The sequence below is a fragment of the Oncorhynchus gorbuscha genome, linkage group LG05 (genome assembly GCF_021184085.1).
Source record: "Oncorhynchus gorbuscha isolate QuinsamMale2020 ecotype Even-year linkage group LG05, OgorEven_v1.0, whole genome shotgun sequence".
Lineage (NCBI taxonomy): Eukaryota > Metazoa > Chordata > Actinopteri > Salmoniformes > Salmonidae > Oncorhynchus > Oncorhynchus gorbuscha.
In genome coordinates this window covers 81,896,115-81,914,131 of record NC_060177.1, presented here as the reverse complement: position 1 = coordinate 81,914,131, position 18,017 = coordinate 81,896,115, and the positions used below count along the sequence as shown (strand labels likewise).

The window sequence follows — 18,017 nt, the reverse complement described above, 5'->3', positions numbered from 1 at the left end:
TATATCTCGACAAGAGAGAGATCACTACATTAAAAAAAGAGACCAAAGCATGGCAGCAAAGCCCATACAGAATGGGAAGAAGAGAGAACGGTGTCTGGCAGTTTGGTTGCTACTGCATACAATACAATGATACAATGGAATATTTGTGTTTTGGCAATTAGAATTTTCACTATTTTTGCCATTGTATTTCCATTAAAAAGCTCTAAAATAATTTTCATGTCATTATTTAATGTCAACAAAAAAAGATGAAGAAACCAAAATAGAGAACAAACCAATTGTTTTATAATCCAATTGAAACCAAACCGACAAATTACTAATCACTCAGCACTAATCCGGTCTCTATAGTCTCTGTCCCCCTAGTCTCCCCCTGTCCATCCCTCGTGTCCCCCTAGTCTAGAAATTTATTTCTTCCAACCTGTGTGAGTCGACTCAGGAGATGGTACACTGCTGTATTATTACTCCCAGCTGATCCCTCTCCATCTGTGCCCTCTAGGAAGTACGAGTCAAACAGGAGGCAGAGAAGGTAACTCTTACACACACACAACGGGAGTGAGCCCAGAGGCTGCACATGGGACACACACACACACACAGGCATTGCCATGGAAACACCACCTTGCAACCCAGGGGGGGTTCCTCAACCCTCACACAGGCCTAGTCTAGTCTGTCAAAGACAACCACTTTACTCTACTCAGGAATTTAGACTAAGCATGTGTTTGTCTGACTTCTTCCATAGAGCCTTGCCCGGATTATAAACCAGCCCGTCTGTCTGTCACTGGGCTAGATGTCGGCTAGTCACTGGCTCGCTCTTGGCTGGTCTCGACAGAAGCAAGCCACCTTGGCGACAACGCGAGTCTCCATGGCATTGGCAGTGTATAATGTATTCAAGCCAACAAGTACTATGCAGTGATGCTACTGTAAGTGCTTTCAGTGAAATTGTGAGAGGTTATTGGATCTCTTCTGAAAGGAAATGCTTGTGCAATATATATACAACCGAATGTGACATTAGGGAGAGAGTGATGTTCATTCCATATGCTGAGTGGAGTTGTTGCTGTACTATTTTATTTAACTAGACAAGTCAGTTAAGAACAAATTGTTATTTACAATGACAGCTTACCCCGGCCAAACCCTGCCCTAACCCGGACGACGCAGGGCAATAGTCCTAAAGTCAATAGTCCTAAAAACTAGGCTGGTTGGTTGGATGAGAACTAGGTTACATGAGAGATGGTGAATCAATCATTATGCAACTGCTGCACCCTACTTTGCATATTGACCAGACAACATGGAAAATGTCACTGTTAGGGACAAGGGTACACTACAGGAGAGTGGAAAAAAGTAGTGGAGGAACCCCACTGGGTCATTCAGCACATTTTAGGCCTAACTTCAGACTGTTCTCTCTCTCTGTGTGTGTACCCTTCCCTATCCAGCTGGTAGAAAATGATTTTCAAAGAAGTAACTGAATCAGTTTTCACATGATCCACAGAAACCAGACTGTGCCAAAAGTCGTGTTGTAAAGCCTACAGACGACATGCTCTCTGGCCCAGTTCTATGCCTTTATATGGATATGAATCAGAGTCGAATTTGAATCTCCAAGGTAGCCAACGATAAGTAAATAGCTAAGCGGTCTGGAACCAAATGTAATAGGTCGGGAAAAACCACCCAAACGAAAATAGAGTTAGAACACTATGATGAGTCGCCATGGTTTCAACAAAGACTAGAACGTTTTAGTTACCTAGGGTTTAAAGGCTGTTTGACAAAGTCCAATAGACGACAGGTAGGTATTCTAGTGTTCAGTGTAGTGTGATAGATGTCAGTGTGATAGAGAGAGAACAGAACAATGGCTACTTTCACTAGTTAAAAGTAAAGAGGAGAGCAGGAACAGAGCTGCTGCTGCAGGCAGAAACAGCTCTCGCTCTCTATGTAGGACTACACACAGAATAGCCAACCAGAAGGCTGAGCTTCTTGACTCTCTCTCATCCATGGCCAGCTAAAGGGCAACAGCGTTTCAGACTTGATTTATGTCTGTTTTGCACTGGGACAAAGTCATTTTCAAGACAGCTCTCGTCCACAAATCATGAGCAGCCTCTGGCAATGACTCCCATAAAACACCACGTGCTTATCAAACTAGTTCCACCACCACAAAGTGTCCCTCCCTACTTCCTAGTCCATGAAGAGGACATTGGGTGAATATTTCCGTCCTCATGCGAGAGACCTAGCCTCCTGGCTCGTAGGCATCAGCCTTATTGCTTTGGTCTCTCCAGTGTTTTCACTGTAGATTAAGGAGACAAGGAGAGCCACTTGAGATGCAGCTGAATTGCCTTCACCCTGCATAGCTTTTCATCACCCCCTACACAGTCACACACACACAGTCTTTCCCACTCACCATTTTGATGGGCACACAGGAGAGGTCAGCATCTCTGACAGGGGCGTCATCACTCTCCATGACGTAGATCCCTTTACGGCTGAGGGCCTGGATGACTGACATGTGTGACTGCAGCGAAGCGGCCTGGTCTGTCTTTAGGATGAGGGCACACACCCGGCAGTACAGCTCACAGGACAGCAGCAGCTGGAGGACGGGAGGCTTGATGTGCTCCTGGTCATACTGGTCTGTGTAGAACGGATCCCTCAGGTCCTCTGGGATGTGGTCTGGAAGGGGGGGGGGGGGGGTTAGTGATGGATATGGTGTTGGTCCTAACATATATAGACAGGATGGCTTCCACTCCCTACATCTAGCTGTGTTGCTACCCGCATGAAAATATTTGGTTGCTATTGGTTTCAATGGAATATTTTGGTGCTTGCAGCCCTGTGCCTACTTCAGGAAGAATCTAGGGGAAACGCTGCTGTGATGACTAATATGCATACACAGGGTTACAACAAGAGTATGTCATTTCGTGGATAGCCAAATGTGAAATACGTGCTTTACTTTAAAAAGGGAAGATCTAGCCTAATCTTTCAACAATGAAAGGGAACGTGGCAACACATGTGCTCGCAGAGTAAAAATGTGTGTTCTGTGAGGTTTCAGTTTACTCTGTAAATACAGGCTAGGCATGGCTTGGAACTGACAGTAACACTGGTGAGAGAAGAGCTAGGTTCTCAGGTTACTAGTCTGAAACAATGTCTTTCCAGTTTCTACAACAAAGGAAGAAAACAAACAATGACCTATGAAGGGTCTGTTTTGCATTTTTCACTGACTCATATCAAACCAGAAGTCACCATATTAGGCTAAATGGTGATGGGAATCCGATCATGATCATTTATGTCTGTTGCGGTCATACTCCTAACAGGAAACACACAATCCGTAAACATTAAAACAGAGGAATAGAATGAAGGATCCCCTCGCAGCCCATTGCATGTGACAAGCCCAGCCCAGGCACAGGTGCACACTCTCAGAAAGGTGTGATGATCTTCGGGACAAAAATAGCCCAGCTCACCTCCATTATTCAGACATTGTTATTTAAGCTGTGGCTGGGAAGCTGCACAAACAGAAATAGGGCTGTCCCAGGCAAAAAAAGAAACAAATAAAACGTGTATTTTTCCACAGACACATCGTATGTGTTTTAATCAAATCGACAATATGCACTGAGCTTGTCTGATGCTTTAAGCACAAAGTTTGAATAAATATTTAAAGACACAAATGATTTGAAGGAGTTTAGCAAATCAAAATCAAATCAAATCAAATCAAATTTATTTATATAGCCCTTCGTACATCAGCTGATATCTCAAAGTGCTGTACAGAAACCCAGCCTAAAACCCCAAACAGCAAACAATGCAGGTGTAAAAGCACGGTGGCTAGGAAAAACTCCCTAGAAAGGCCAAAACCTAGGAAGAAACCTAGAGAGGAACCGGGCTATGTGGGGTGGCCAGTCCTCTTCTGGCTGTGCCGGGTAGAGATTATAACAGAAAATGACCAAGATGTTCAAATGTTCATAAATGACCAGCATGGTCAAATAATAATAAGGCAGAACAGTTGAAACTGGAGCAGCAGCACAGTCAGGTGGACTGGGGACAGCAAGGAGCCATCATGTCAGGTAGTCCTGGGGCACGGTCCTAGGGCTCAGGTCCTCCGAGAGAGAGAAAGAAAGAGAGAATTAGAGAGAGCATATGTGGGGTGGCCAGTCCTCTTCTGGCTGTGCCGGGTGGAGATTATAACAGAACGTGGCCAAGATGTTCAAATGTTCATAAATGACCAGCATGGTTGAATAATAGTAAGGCAGAACAGTTGAAACTGGAGCAGGAGCATGGCCAGGTGGACTGGGGACAGCAAGGAGTCCTCATGTCAGGTAGTCCTGGGACATGGTCCTAGGGCCCAGGCCAGTTGAAACTGGAGCAGCAGCATGGCCAGGTGGACTGGGGACAGCAAGGAGTCATCATGTCAGGTAGTCCTGGGGCATGGTTCTAGGGCTCAGGTCCTCCGAGAGAGAGAAAGAAGGAGAGAAGGAGAGAATTAGAGAACGCACACTTAGATTTACACAGGACACCGAATAGGACAGGAGAAGTACTCCAGATAAACAAACTGACCCTAGCCCCCGACACATAAACTACTGCAGCATAAATACTGGAGGCTGAGACAGGAGGGGTCAGGAGACACTGTGGCCCCATCCGAGGACACCCCGGACAGGGCCAAACAGGAAGGATATAACCCCACCCACTTTGCCAAAGCACAGCCCCCACACCACTAGAGGGAAATCTACAACCACCAACTTACCATCCTGAGACAAGGCCGAGTATAGCCCACAAAGATCTCCGACACGGTACAACCCAAAGGGGGGGGAAACCCAGACAGGCCGACCACAACAGTGAATCAACCCACCCAGGTGACGCACCCCCCCCAGGGACGGCACGAGAGAGCCCCAGCAAGCCAGTGACTCAGCCCCCGTAACAGGGTTAGAGGCAGAGAATCCCAGTGGAAAAGGGGAACCGGCCAGGCAGAGACAGCAAGGGCGGTTCGTTGCTCCAGAGCCTTTCCGTTCACCTTCCCACTCCTGGGCCAGACTACACTCAATCATATGACCCACTGAAGAGATGAGTCTTCAGTAAAGACTTAAAGGTTGAGACGAGTTTGCGTCTCTGACATGGGTAGGCAGACCGTTCCATAAAAATGGAGCTCTATAGGAGAAAGCCCTGCCTCCAGCTGTTTGCTTAGAAATTCTAGGGACAATTAGGAGGCCTCGTCTTGTGACCGTAGCGTACGTATAGGTATGTACGGCAGGACCAAATCAGAGAGGTAGGTAGGAGCAAGCCCATGTAATGCTTTGTAGGTTAGCAGTAAAACCTTGAAATCAGCCCTTGCTTTGACAGGAAGCCAGTGTAGAGAGGCTAGCACTGGAGTAATATGATCAAATTTTTTGGTTCTAGTCAGGATTCTAGCAGCCGTATTTAGCACTAACTGAAGTTTATTTAGTGCTTTATCCGGGTAGCCGGAAAATAGAGCATTGCAGTAGTCTAACCTAGAAGTGACAAAAGCATGGATTAATTTTTCTGCATCATTTTTGGACAGAAAGTTTCTGATTTTTGCAATGTTACGTAGATGGAAAAAAAGCTGTCCTCGAAATGGTCTTGATATGTTCTTCAAAAGAGAGATCAGGGTCCAGAGTAACGCCGAGGTCCTTCACAGTTTTATTTGAGACGACTGTACAACCATTAAGATTAATTGTCAGATTCAACAGAAGATCTCTTTGTTTCTTGGGACCTAGAACAAGCATCTCTGTTTTGTCCGAGTTTAATAGTAGAAAGTTTGCAGCCATCCACTTCCTTATGTCTGAAACACATGCTTTAGCGAGGCAATTTTGTGCTTCACCGTGTTTCATTGAAATGTACAGCTGTGTGTCATCCGCATAGCAGTGAAAGTTTACATTATGTTTTCGAATAACATCCCCAAGAGGTAAAATATATAGTGAAAACAATAGTGGTCCTAAAACAGAACCTTGAGGAACACCGAAATGTACAGTTGATTTGTCAGAGGACAAACCATTCACAGAGACAAACTGATATCTTTCCGACAGATAAGACCTAAACCAGGCCAGAACATGTCCGTGTAGACCAATTTGGGTTTCCAATCTCTCCAAAAGAATGTGGTGATCGATGGTATCAAAAGCAGCACTAAGGTCTAGGAGCACGAGGACAGATGCAGAGCCTCGGTCCGATGCCATCAAAATGTCATTTACCACCTTCACAAGTGCCGTCTCAGTGCTATGATGGGGTCTAAAACCAGACTGAAGCATTTCGTATACATTGTTTGTCTTCAGGAAGGCAGTGAGTTGCTGCGCAACAGCCTTCTCTAAAATCTTTGAGAGGAATGGAAGATTTGATATAGGCCGATAGTTTTTTATATTTTCTGGGTCAAAGGCTTTATTACTGCCACTTTTAGTGAGTTTGGTACACATCCAGTGGATAGAGAGCCGTTTATTATGTTCAACATAGGAGGGCCAAGCACAGGAAGCAGCTCTTTCAGTAGTTTAGTTGGAATAGGGTCCAGTATACAGCTTGAAGGTTTAGAGGCCATGATTATTTTCATCATTGTGTCAAGAGATATAGTACTAAAACACTTGAGCGTCTCTCTTGATCCTAGGTCCTGGCAGAGTTGTGCAGACTCAGGACAACTGAGGTTTGGAGGAATACGCAGGTTTAAAGAGGAGTCCGTAATTTGCTTTCTAATAATCATAATCTTTTCCTCAAAGAAGTTCATGAATTTATCACTGCTAAAGTGCAAGTCATCCTCTTTGGGGAATGCTGCTTTTTAGTTAGCTTTGCCACAGTATCAAAAAGGAATTTCGGATTGAGTTAGAAAAATGATCGAGCAGCAGTAAGGGCTCTTCGGTACTGCACGGTACCATCCTTCCAAGCTAGTCGGAAGACTTCCAGTTTGGTGTGGCGCCATTTCCGTTCCAATTTTCTGGAAGCTTGCTTCAGAGCTCGGGTATTTTCTGTGTACCATGGAGCTAGTTTCTTATGAGACATTTTTTTAGTTTTTAGGGGTGCAACTGCATCTAGGGTATTGCGCAAGGTTAAATTGAGATCCTCAGTTAGGTGGTTAACGGATTTTTGTCCTCTGGCGTCCTTGGGTAGGCAGAGGAGTCTGGAAGGGCATCAAGGAATCTTTGTGTTGTCTGTGAATTTATAGCACGACTTTTGATGTTCCTTGGTTGGGGTCTGAGCAGATTATTTGTTGCAATTGCAAACGTAATAAAATGGTGGTCTGATAGTCCAGGATTATGAGGAAAAACATTAAGATCCACAACATTTATTCCATGGGACAAAACTAGGTCCAGCGTATGACTGTGAGAGTGAGTGGGTCCAGAGACATGTTGGACAAAACCCACTGAGTCGTGATGGCTCCAAAAGCCTTTTGGAGTGGGTCTGTGGACTTTTCCATGTGAATATTAAAGTCACCAAAGATTAGAATATTATCTGCAATGACTACAAGGTCTGATAGGAATTCAGGGAACTCAGTGAAGGAGGCCTGTAAACAGTAGCTATAAAAAGTGATTGAGTAGGCTGCATAGATTTCATGACTAGAAGCTCAAAAGACGAAAACGTCATTTTCTTTTTGTAAATTGAAATTTGCTATCGTAAATGTTAGCAACAATGCACGGGGATATGGTCACTAGTGTAGCCAGGAGGTGAGGCCTCATTTTTAAAATCAGGCTTAAGCCATGTTTCAGTCAGGCCAATCACATCAAGATTATGATCAGTGAAGTTCATTGACTATAATTGCCTTTGAAGTAAGGGATCTAACATTAAGTTGATCTCTTTCAGTAATGACAGGAATGGAGGTGGTCTTTATCCTAGTGAGATTGCTAAGGCAAACACCGCCATGTTTAGTTTTGCCCAACCCAGGTCGAGGCACAGACACGGTCTCAATGGTGATAGCTAAGCTGACTACACTAACTATGCTAGTGGCCTCCCTATGCTGGCAGGCTGGCTAGCCTGCTGCCTGGCCTGCACCCCATTGTGGAAGACCATGTTCAAAGCTAGGATGGAGTTATCAGCAGGTCAGGCTTGGTCCTGTTTGTGGGCGAGTACTGAAGCTGGGAGGGGCAGAAAACAGTTTTCAACCAGCGATTGAGTTGTTCTGACTGAAAAGTTCTGCTACCAAAATCCCTCATTTGTTTGTTTTGGAAAAACATTCCCTATTCGTTAGACCCTTGCTCTCTTTACGTGATAACATGGATGCATTGCAAGCATGTGACCAAAGACCTAGTCGCTTGGGACTAGTACTAGAGAACGTTGGTTATGTAATTATTACTCCAGAATGTCACATAACAGAAGACGATTCAGACGGGATTCATTTTTCCCCAATCTGCCCACCCACCATTTAAAAAAAAAATCTAATAAATTGACAGTTATTTACATTTACATTTAAGTCATTTAGCAGACGCTCTTATCCAGAGCGACTTACAAATTGGTGCATTCACCTTATGACATCCAGTGGGACAGTCACTTAACAATAGTGCATCTAAAACTTAGGGGGGGGTGGGGTGAGAGGGATTACTTAACCTAAGAAGCCTGGAGGTTTTTAATTCTAGGCATGAAGATACAAAATTTCAACATGTCCAGGTAATGGGGCCACACTGATAAATCTAGGTTGGTTCTCAAGTTTCAAAACTATACCAAACCATATTTCCTATAGTGTCCCCATTATATTTGAATTGAGGAAGTGTGATCATTATCATTATGATATTTTAGAGATCCGCAGCACATCCTAAACGCACTTCCTAAAATAAGTCATTTATAGACCAAAACATTTTAACATAAAACAATGATTGGTTCAGTTGGTCTGGACGAGACCAAAAACCAGTGTCTGTGGAAAGCAAGGCCAGTCCAGAACTGCACCCCAAAAAAAGAAAAAAAAGAGACAGGCTTAATGAGGTGTACATTGTTGCCTGAAATTTCATTTTTATAAATGCCCATCTATGTGGTAAGCTGACCGTTTGTAAAAACACCAAAAAACGACATTCGGACCAAAAAAAGATATCCAAAAGCTTACAAGCCCATCCATGGCTGGTCACTCACAGAATCAGTAGGCTATTAAAACGAACACTCAAACAGGATCTGTCTTATTTCTGTAGATGATGTATAAAGCCAGTAACATTTAACAGTTAGAGTATTGATTATAGACCTAATTAAGTTGGGGTTCTCTCTCTCTCTCCTGACTTTTCTTAGAAATAAAAAGACAAGGGCTGTTTCCTCATTCTGCTGCTGCCCCCACAGCATTGTTCTCAACACAATATGCTGGTTAACTTTGCTATTATGCACATATCAACATGGTCTAGGAAAAGGTGCCAATTGAACAGAGCACTGATGAGTTTCAGAACCGTGGACAGCGACCGCTATCCAACACGGGAGGAAGCACATTTATTATACATTTTTTATTAGTGTTGCACCATTGTTCTTATGTAATATAACCATGTCCAATTTAGCACGTCTTAGACTGATGGATTATGCCAACCCCACAGCCTACACAATGGATCAGTCCATCCAGTGTGAATCAGACCGGTGTCTTGTACACAATATATTTTTGTTGTTTTTCCCCCACCCCCTTCTACTGCTCGACTAAAGAAGTCTCAGTCGACTAACAGCCTATTGACCAAACAGTCAACTAAATGGGGTCAGTCCTAAACAGAACAGACATCCTCATAACACCACATCTGACAGAGGAAGATCTCTCCAACACAGCAGTTACACCAGGCAGATTTGGATTCTACGGTCATCCTTAGCACAGTCTGAATGTGGCTCAATGTTATTAGCCGTAGACCTAGGGAGGGATAATAAGCCTAGGATTGGATAACAATGGGTCATACGTGTGGAGGAACCTCTGCCTGTGCATTACAACAGACTAGACTGATTAGAGATAAAAAAAAATTTAAAAAAGCATCCACATATGCAATAAGTTTGATGTACATTAACAGTATAAGAGTCACTCATTCTGAGATAGAGACAGAGGTGTGTGTGTGGTACTGTGTATAATGCATTAAAACATGTGATTTGGTTGTGTGAAAACAAAAGGCATGTGCCATGGCTGGAAACCGGGGTGGCTGGGGACCCCGGGGTGGCTGGGGACCCCGGGGTGGCTGGGGACCCGGGGTGGCTGGGGACCCCGGGGTGGCTGGGGACCAGGGTGGGTCTTCACATATGAATTGGAGACAGTGATACTGTGTGGCAGCAGCTGCCCCCCTCCTGCCACAGTGGGCTGAAGTATCTAACTACTGGGACAGGGAGTGAGCCCAGCATGGTAAACACACTCTTTCTCTCCATTGCCAGGACCGGCTATAATGCAACCCCCAATTACCATCAGACTAGACAGGAGAGCAACCAGCTTGCCCCAGCGGGTACCATTCTGACTGGCTTGTAGGCACTGTGATGTGAGGAGCAGGGCCAGCCAGATCTGTGTATGCACTGGTGGGCAAATTCTAACACACGGCGTAAGCATGCACTCACAAAGACACAAATACACGCTCAGAAACAGATACACAGGCATGCTCACACGTGACGCAGCCACCTGCATGCAGGTTCCCACTCGCATACACACACCTGCCCCAATCTGAGGGGCGAGGATGTATCGTCTCAGCCTGCCCGCCCATCCCTAGTTCCTGCCATGTTATAGAGCCAGACCAGCATCTGTGAAGCAGCATTAGCAATACACTCCACTACTGCCATAGGTAAAAAAAAACACAATCCCCAAATGGGGGATGCCAATTACTGCTGCACCTGTGCACAGGCAGTCCCCAAAATCCCCAAGGCTACTGTACAATCCACTCCCTCTATTATCAAACTGTGTTTCACCCCCAGTTAATCTTTGGGCAATGAGTTCTGTTCCCATGTCTTTAGTTAATACAGATTAGATGTTGTGTACTCTGTCTGCCTGCATGGCTGTTCGCCACAACCCTTAGAGGCACAGATGACAGACAGTGGGGAGATTCCTCCGGAGGGAGAGGGAAGAGAGAGAGGCAGTGTTCGTTCGTCATCAGGACAAAAGCCTATTACTGTTCCTGAGCTCTCTGGGACCACAGCTCTCTGTTAGCGGAACACAGGGACTAGGCATGAAGAAAAAACAAGGAGAACAGAATGAAAACAGGAGCATGGCATTCCATCCATATGAATATCATTCAAATCTGGGATCACTTGTTTGCTGTGTGCAGGCATGTGTCTGAGTGACATTATGAAGTCACTGTAATGACAGCAGAAAACACTGTAGATCAGCGTTTCCCATACTCGGTCCTCGGGACCGCAAGGGGTGCAAACAGCTGATTCAAACGATCAAATGAGTTTATTATTTGAAATCAGCTGTGTATTGCTAGGGAAAAAATAAAACATGCACCCATTGGGGTCACAAGGACAGAGTTTGGGGAAACCCTGATGTAGACAGACTGAAAAGGTGCAGGTACTTGTGTAACCAGTGTGAAATGCCTAGCTAATTATTGGTGACGTAACTCGCTCGGAGACCTTGAAGCATTTGTTTCTCTTGCTCTGCAAGGGCAGAGGCTTTTGAGGGGCAAAAGGTAACGATCCTTCAAGGGTGACTGTTGATGTGTGCAGAGGTTCCATGGTTCAAGCCCAGGTTGGGAAGAGTAGAGGGACAGAAGTAACAGTGTAACACTTTCAGTACAATTAATATCTTACAGGGAGGTGATAGGCCAGTACAAAACTAAAAATGCCCTTCTTGAATCCAGAAATAACAATAGGACAGGCAATCCAAACAGCCATGTTAGGAAAACAATGGATAGCGCATATGGTGATAAAATGGCAAGATGTTATAATAGTTTTATTGCATCAAATGGTTGTTTTATGCAACAGAATAGAGGATTCTTACAACTATTGTGTGTGTTCTACTGAGGATGGGCCTCTAGGAGATAACACTGACAGGAGATTTACCATGTCTTTTCAGTGAGAAAACCTAAAGAGCATTCCAGAGCATGAGTTAATGTTGCTGTTCTATACCGTACCAGGGAGACATGGCTCCAGTATGGATTTGGGGGGGGACAGACACTGGTCTCTACACAATGATACCGTCTGCTGTGAATTATAGGTATCCTTCATACAAATCTTAACCTTGTGACCCATTCTATACATCGGTTTTTCATCATGTAGGTTGAAAAGGGGTGAATCTTGGCTATAAAATACCTTTGTACTTTTGTCTCGGGGCTCTCAATGAATCATCTGAGCGTGATTTGTCAATCAGCCATCATTATCATAGAGCACTCATTCAATTCACTTTATATGTGTGCGTTGTATTGACCTGCTCCCTTATTAATAAGTGATTCAAGATTTAGTTTAAGTATAACTGATGTGTGATAAATTTTCCTCTCCTCATTTGAGAGTGAAGAAATGAACCACCGCACGCGGCACCATTATGTTCTTCCAGTGACAACACACACAGACGACACTCCATTGACATGACTGTTTAGAAATATAAAATGCATAGCCAGAGCAAGTGCTCCAAGTGAAATTAGGTCACGCATCGCTCACATGACAGGTTCTCTCCACTAGTGACAGGCAACCCTAGCTGTAGGATATGTGGAATGAATTACACCTCACAGTGCCACAAGTAGTCAGCTGGCTTCTCCACATCTTAGCATGTCTTCTGCATGGAACCAAAGCCACAGGCCTTCTAAAGCAAAGCTAGGCCTAATTGCTGTTCTAAGGGCCGCTACCTGGCTTTGGTTCCATGCAGAAGACATGCTAAGATGCTGTGGAGGAGCCAGCTGGCAATGCTTGTGGCACCGTGAGGTGTAATTCATTCCACATATCCTACAGTTAATTATGCAGGTGGGGATAAGTGATGCGTTACAGTGTGACAGACATGGGAATCTTGCAATACAAAAATCAAGAAACATCAAAATACCTTGACTGTTTTGCTCTGAAGAACCTAGAACATTTTAGAAAATATAGTAACTTTTTACATAAGTCCAGGTAATTGTTGTCTAATGATGTTGACATCATTACAGATAAATAAAGGAGAAATAAAAAAATAAAACTGCAAGTCAGCAACATTGTCACTCTTGATAAGAGTGACAAGGACTGATATCTTGCTCTGCATTTGCCGTGACATGATGAGTCTGACAGTCAGTGGATTTATTCAGCAGTTTTCCTGTGAGTCCAGTCTCACTGTACTGCGAAAGGCCACTCCACAAAAACAATCAGATCATTTGCCAAGTCACACAGGGACACAGTCAGCTCTGCACACAATGCATTTTGATGCATAATAACTGAGAAAATCTAGACAATACATTCCATTCGGCTTGGTTCTGCCATCAAGGCCTGTTCCAAGAAGGGCTCATTAGGCCAATCCCAACTGCAGACTGTTAGTCTGAGGTGTGGATGAACACAAAGACACAATTCCCGTCTAACAACATTTGGGCCCAACCCTGCCACTAGATGGGGCAACTGGGTCTTCCTTGAGAAGTGTTGTGTTTCTTTGTCATTAAAAACCTACATATATCTCCATAATGCTTTGGATCACAGCAGAGGGTAAAATCCTGAAGTATCTGTGTGAGAACAGCAAAGGGTTCAAATTTGCACCAAGGCATTGGAGTTGTGGAACTATGTGACAGGTGATTATTTTGGACCTTAAATACCCAATTTATTGTCACTCTGTCTGCGTGTGTGTGAGAGACAGAACTTACCAATGCTGTATGCCTTGGCGAACAGCCATCGCAGGTTGGCATCTATTTTTGCTCTGGCCGAGTCGTACATTTCCAAAGGAACAATCTCTATTGTCCCTTCACCAGCTGAATCCATGTTTCTTCGGGTGCCATCCGCACCACCACACAGATCCACGTCCATCCTTACAAAAACATGTCACAAATTCACAGTATGAAACATACAAATCAAATTGTATTTGTCACATGCCCGAATACAACAGGTGTAGTAGACCTTAAAGTGAAATGCTTACTTACAAGCCCTTAATCTGTCAATGCAGTAAAGAAAAACACAACAAAAAAATATCAATAAAAGTAACAAATAATTAAAGAGCTGCAGTAAAATAACAATAGCGAGACTATATACAGGGGGGTACCGGTACAGAGTCAGTTATTAAAGTGACTATACTAAATGAATTATTGTCATTTCATTCGAGTATTACGATAGCTACTAGCGAGCCACTGAGGAATTGTTAACTAACCAGCTAACTAACCCACAAGTAAAATGGAAGAATTTAGCCAGCTAGCTCGTCCGGTTCATGCTTGCATGTTAGCTAGCTTAGCATTGGGCGCCCATTCATTGGACAGGTGGCTAACTTTAGCTAGCTAACTGACAATAAACTGGATTGTTTCGTTGAATCTGGGTTGTACAACATTTACAAAATAGCCTTACTGGCCAAGTTAGAAAGCACCTTGGCCAACACAGCTAACTTAAGTCTGCTTTAATCCAGTTAGGTTGCTAGTCAGATAGCTAGTCAAGTCCAGCTTTATGCTAGGTTACAATAACTGGATGAATCGAACTGACATTCAATAACTTAATCAAACAGTATTTTTAGAAAATACATGGAAAAAAACACTATGTAACGTAAATCAACCCTTTAGATCGGTCAGTATAAAATGTAACATAATGACTTTGTTATGCAATTTCCCAAGCAAAGCCCAAGCACCACATCGTAGCAGCAGCAGCGAGATGAACGAACGGTCTCCTCCCCAGCAACAAAACCCAATTTGCGGCCTGTCTGACAACAGCGCCACGGGAAACCCAGGATAAGCATTTACTATCAATGCCAGACATAAATGTAGAGTTTAGGAAAGACAGTAAAGTACCTGATTATTCCCGGTTTATCCTTCAATTTGATGACTCATTTTAGGTCAAAGAATTTAACGTATTAGTGAGAAGCACCTTTATGTACCTCCGTATGCGCGCTTTCCCATAAATCGAATTATCTGTCTGTCTGTTAGCATAAGTAGCTAACCACTGCGCCTGCGCGGAGGCTAATACTATCATGCAACCACATACACACAACCCAGAGCAAGATTCAAAGTAACCATTCGTTAAAAAAGAAGGCGTAAGAAGGTATATGAAACCATGTTAGATGTTTGTTTGCAAAAATTAATCAGAAATGAACCAGCCCATGTGCCCATACCATAACCACTTGCTCTCTTTTGAGAGGACTCTCTAGAAATTAAATGAAACAGTTTAATTAAAAACGATGCATTTGTTAATAAGTACTTCATATGAGTCAATCAAACATAGTGTATACTGAATTAGGTGGCCTGTTGAAAAAAAAATGCTAAAGTAAAAGGGGATTGCCTCAGTGTGGAAAATCTCCCTCTTGTGGTGATGCTTTTAGTTTTCGGTTTCACGGTTGATTGAGTTTGAAACTACAAGGTGAAAGCTAGAATGCTTAATTGAAGCAAGAACTAAGCGGTCTCCCAGCCTCTGTTTTTTGTATAAAGCTACCGGATGGGATAAATGTAACCACTCTCAAATTCATAGGTAGAGCTATGGATGCATGTATGGGGCTGCGCTGGAGCGGGTCAAGAGCTTCAAGTTCCTCTGTGTCCTCATCACAAAGGAATTCACATGGTCCACAGACACCCACACGGTTGTGAAGAGGGCATGACATCGCCTCTTCCCTCTAAGGAGTCTGAAAAGATTTGGCATGTGCCCTCAGATCTTGAAAGTTCTACAGCTGCACAATTGAGAGCATCTTGACTGGCTGCATCACCACTTGGTACGGTAACTGCAGTGCATCCGACCACAAGGTGTTACAGAGGGTAGTGAGTACGACCCAGTACATCACTGGGGCCAAGCTGCTTGCCATCCAGGACCTTAATACCAGACGATGTCAGAGGAAGGACCAAAAAATGGTCAAAGCCATAGACTGTTCTCTCTGTAACCGTACAGCAAGCAATACCGACGCACCAAGTCTGGAACCAACAGGACCTTGAAGAGCTTCTACCCCCAAGCCATAAGACTGCTAAACAAGGCTGCTAAATAGCTAACCAAGTGGCTACCCAGACTACCTGCATTGAACTTTTTTTTAACTAACTCTCTTGCATTGACATAATGCACACACACTTGACTCTACCCACACACTCACACATACAGTGCTTAAACTGACATCTCAACACACACATATACACACACACAAACATACACTCGCTGGACCAGAACAAAGTGCTCTTCACTGACGAGTCGCAGTTTTGTCTCACCAGGGGTGTTGGTCGGATTTACATTTATCGTCGAAGGAATGAGCGTTATACCAAGGCCTATACTCTGGAGCGGGATCTATTTGGAGGTGGAGGGTCCGTCATGGTCTGGGGCGGTGTGTCACAGCATCATCAGACTGAGCTTGTTGTCATTGCAGGCAATCTCAACGCTGTGCATTACAGGGAAGACATCCTCCTCCCTCATGTGGTACCCTTCCTGCAGACTCATCCCGACATGACCCTCCAGCATGACAATGCCAACAGCCATACTGCTCGTTCTGTGTGTGATTTCCTGCAAGACAGGAATGTCAGTGTTCTGCCATGGCCAGCGGAGAGCCCGGATCTCAATCCCATAAGGCACGTTTGGGACTTGTTCGATTGGAGGGTGAGGGCTAGGGTCATTTCCCCCCAGAAATGTCCCGGAACTTGAAGGTGACTTGGTGGAAGAGTGGGGTAACATCTCACAGCAAGAACTGGCAAATCTGGTGCAGTCTATGAAGTGGAGATGCACTGCAGTACTTAATGCAGCTGGTGGCCATACCAGATACTGACTGTTACTTTAGATTTTGACCCCCCCCCCCCCCCTTGTTCAGAGAAACAGATTACTCAATTTCTGTTAGTCACATGTCTGTGGAACAGTTTATGTCTCAGTTGTTGAATCTTGTTATGTTCATACAAATATTTACACATGTTTAGTTTGCTGAAAATAAACGCAGTTGACAGTGAGAGGACGTTTCTTTTTTTGCTGAGTTTATGTACATATGCCCAAGGAAGCACTCACGACGGTAGCCATGAAGTGCTTTTAAAGTCTGGTTATGGCTCACATCAACCCCATCATCCCGGAAACACTAGACCCACTCCAGTTTTCATACTGCCCCAACAGATCCATAGATGACGCAATCTCAATCTCACTCCACACTGCCCTTTCCCACCTGGACAAAAGGAACACCTATGCGAGAATACTCTTCACTGACTACAGCTCAGCGTTCAACACCATAGTGCTCACAAAGCTCATCACTAAGGCTAAGGACCATGGGATGAAACACCTCCCTTTGCAACTGGATCCTGGACTTCCTGACAGGCCGACCCCAGGTGGTAAGGGTAGGCAACAACACATCTGCACGCTGATCCTCAACACTGGGGCCCCTCAGGGGTGCATGCTTAGTCTCCCACTGTACTCCATCTTCACCCACGACTGCATGGCCAAACACGACACCGACACCATCATTAAGTTTGCTGACGACACAACACTGGTAGGCCTGATCACCGACAATGATGAGACAGCCTATAGGGAGGAGGTCAGAGACCTGACAGTGTGGTGCCAGGACAACAACCTCTCCCTCAATGGGAGCACGACAAAGGAGCTGATCGTGGACTACAGGAAAAGGCAGGGCGAACAGGCCCCCATTAATGTTGATGTGGCTGTAGTGGAGCGGGTTGAGAGTTTCAAGTTCCTTGGTGTCCACATCACCAACAAACTATCATGGTCCACACATACCAAGACAGTCGTGAAGAGGGCACGGCAACACATTTTCCCCTTAGGAGATTGAAAAGATTTGGCATGGGTCCCCAGATCCTTAAAATGTTCTACAGCTGCACCATCGAGAGCATCCTGACTGGTTGCATCACCGCCTGGTATGGCAACTGCTCAGCATCTGATCGTAAGGCGCTATAGAGGGTAGTGCGTACAGCCCAGTACATCACTGGGGCCTAGCTTCCTACCATCCAGGACCTATTTACTAGGTGGTGTCAGAGGAAGGCCCAAAAAATTGTCAAAGGCCCCAGTCACCCAAGTCATAGAGTGTTCTCTCTGCTCACACACGGCAAGCGGTACCGGAGTGCCAAGTCTAGGACCAAAAGGCTCCTTAACAGCTTCTACCCCCAAGA

General features: G+C 44.6%; 1 protein-coding gene across 3 annotated transcripts in view; it reads right to left on the bottom strand.

The window, feature by feature from the left end:
• Positions 1 to 14,871, bottom strand: part of LOC124036572 (calmodulin-regulated spectrin-associated protein 1-B-like) — a 35,991-nt gene extending 21,120 nt beyond the window's left edge. For 2 of the 3 annotated variants that reach the window (XM_046351296.1, XM_046351299.1), the window contains exons 1-3: positions 14,742 to 14,871; positions 13,620 to 13,780; positions 2,381 to 2,643 (exon numbers count right to left, since the gene is read on the bottom strand). In XM_046351296.1, the coding sequence (XP_046207252.1) occupies positions 2,381 to 2,643; positions 13,620 to 13,779 (423 nt within the window). In that variant the 5' untranslated portion in view covers position 13,780; positions 14,742 to 14,871. Of the gene's footprint in view, positions 1 to 2,380; positions 2,644 to 13,619; positions 13,781 to 13,892; positions 13,904 to 14,741 lie in introns of all 3 variants that reach the window. The other variant, XM_046351297.1, reaches the window with a different exon arrangement.
• Between the last annotated feature and the right edge of the window lie 3,146 nt (positions 14,872 to 18,017).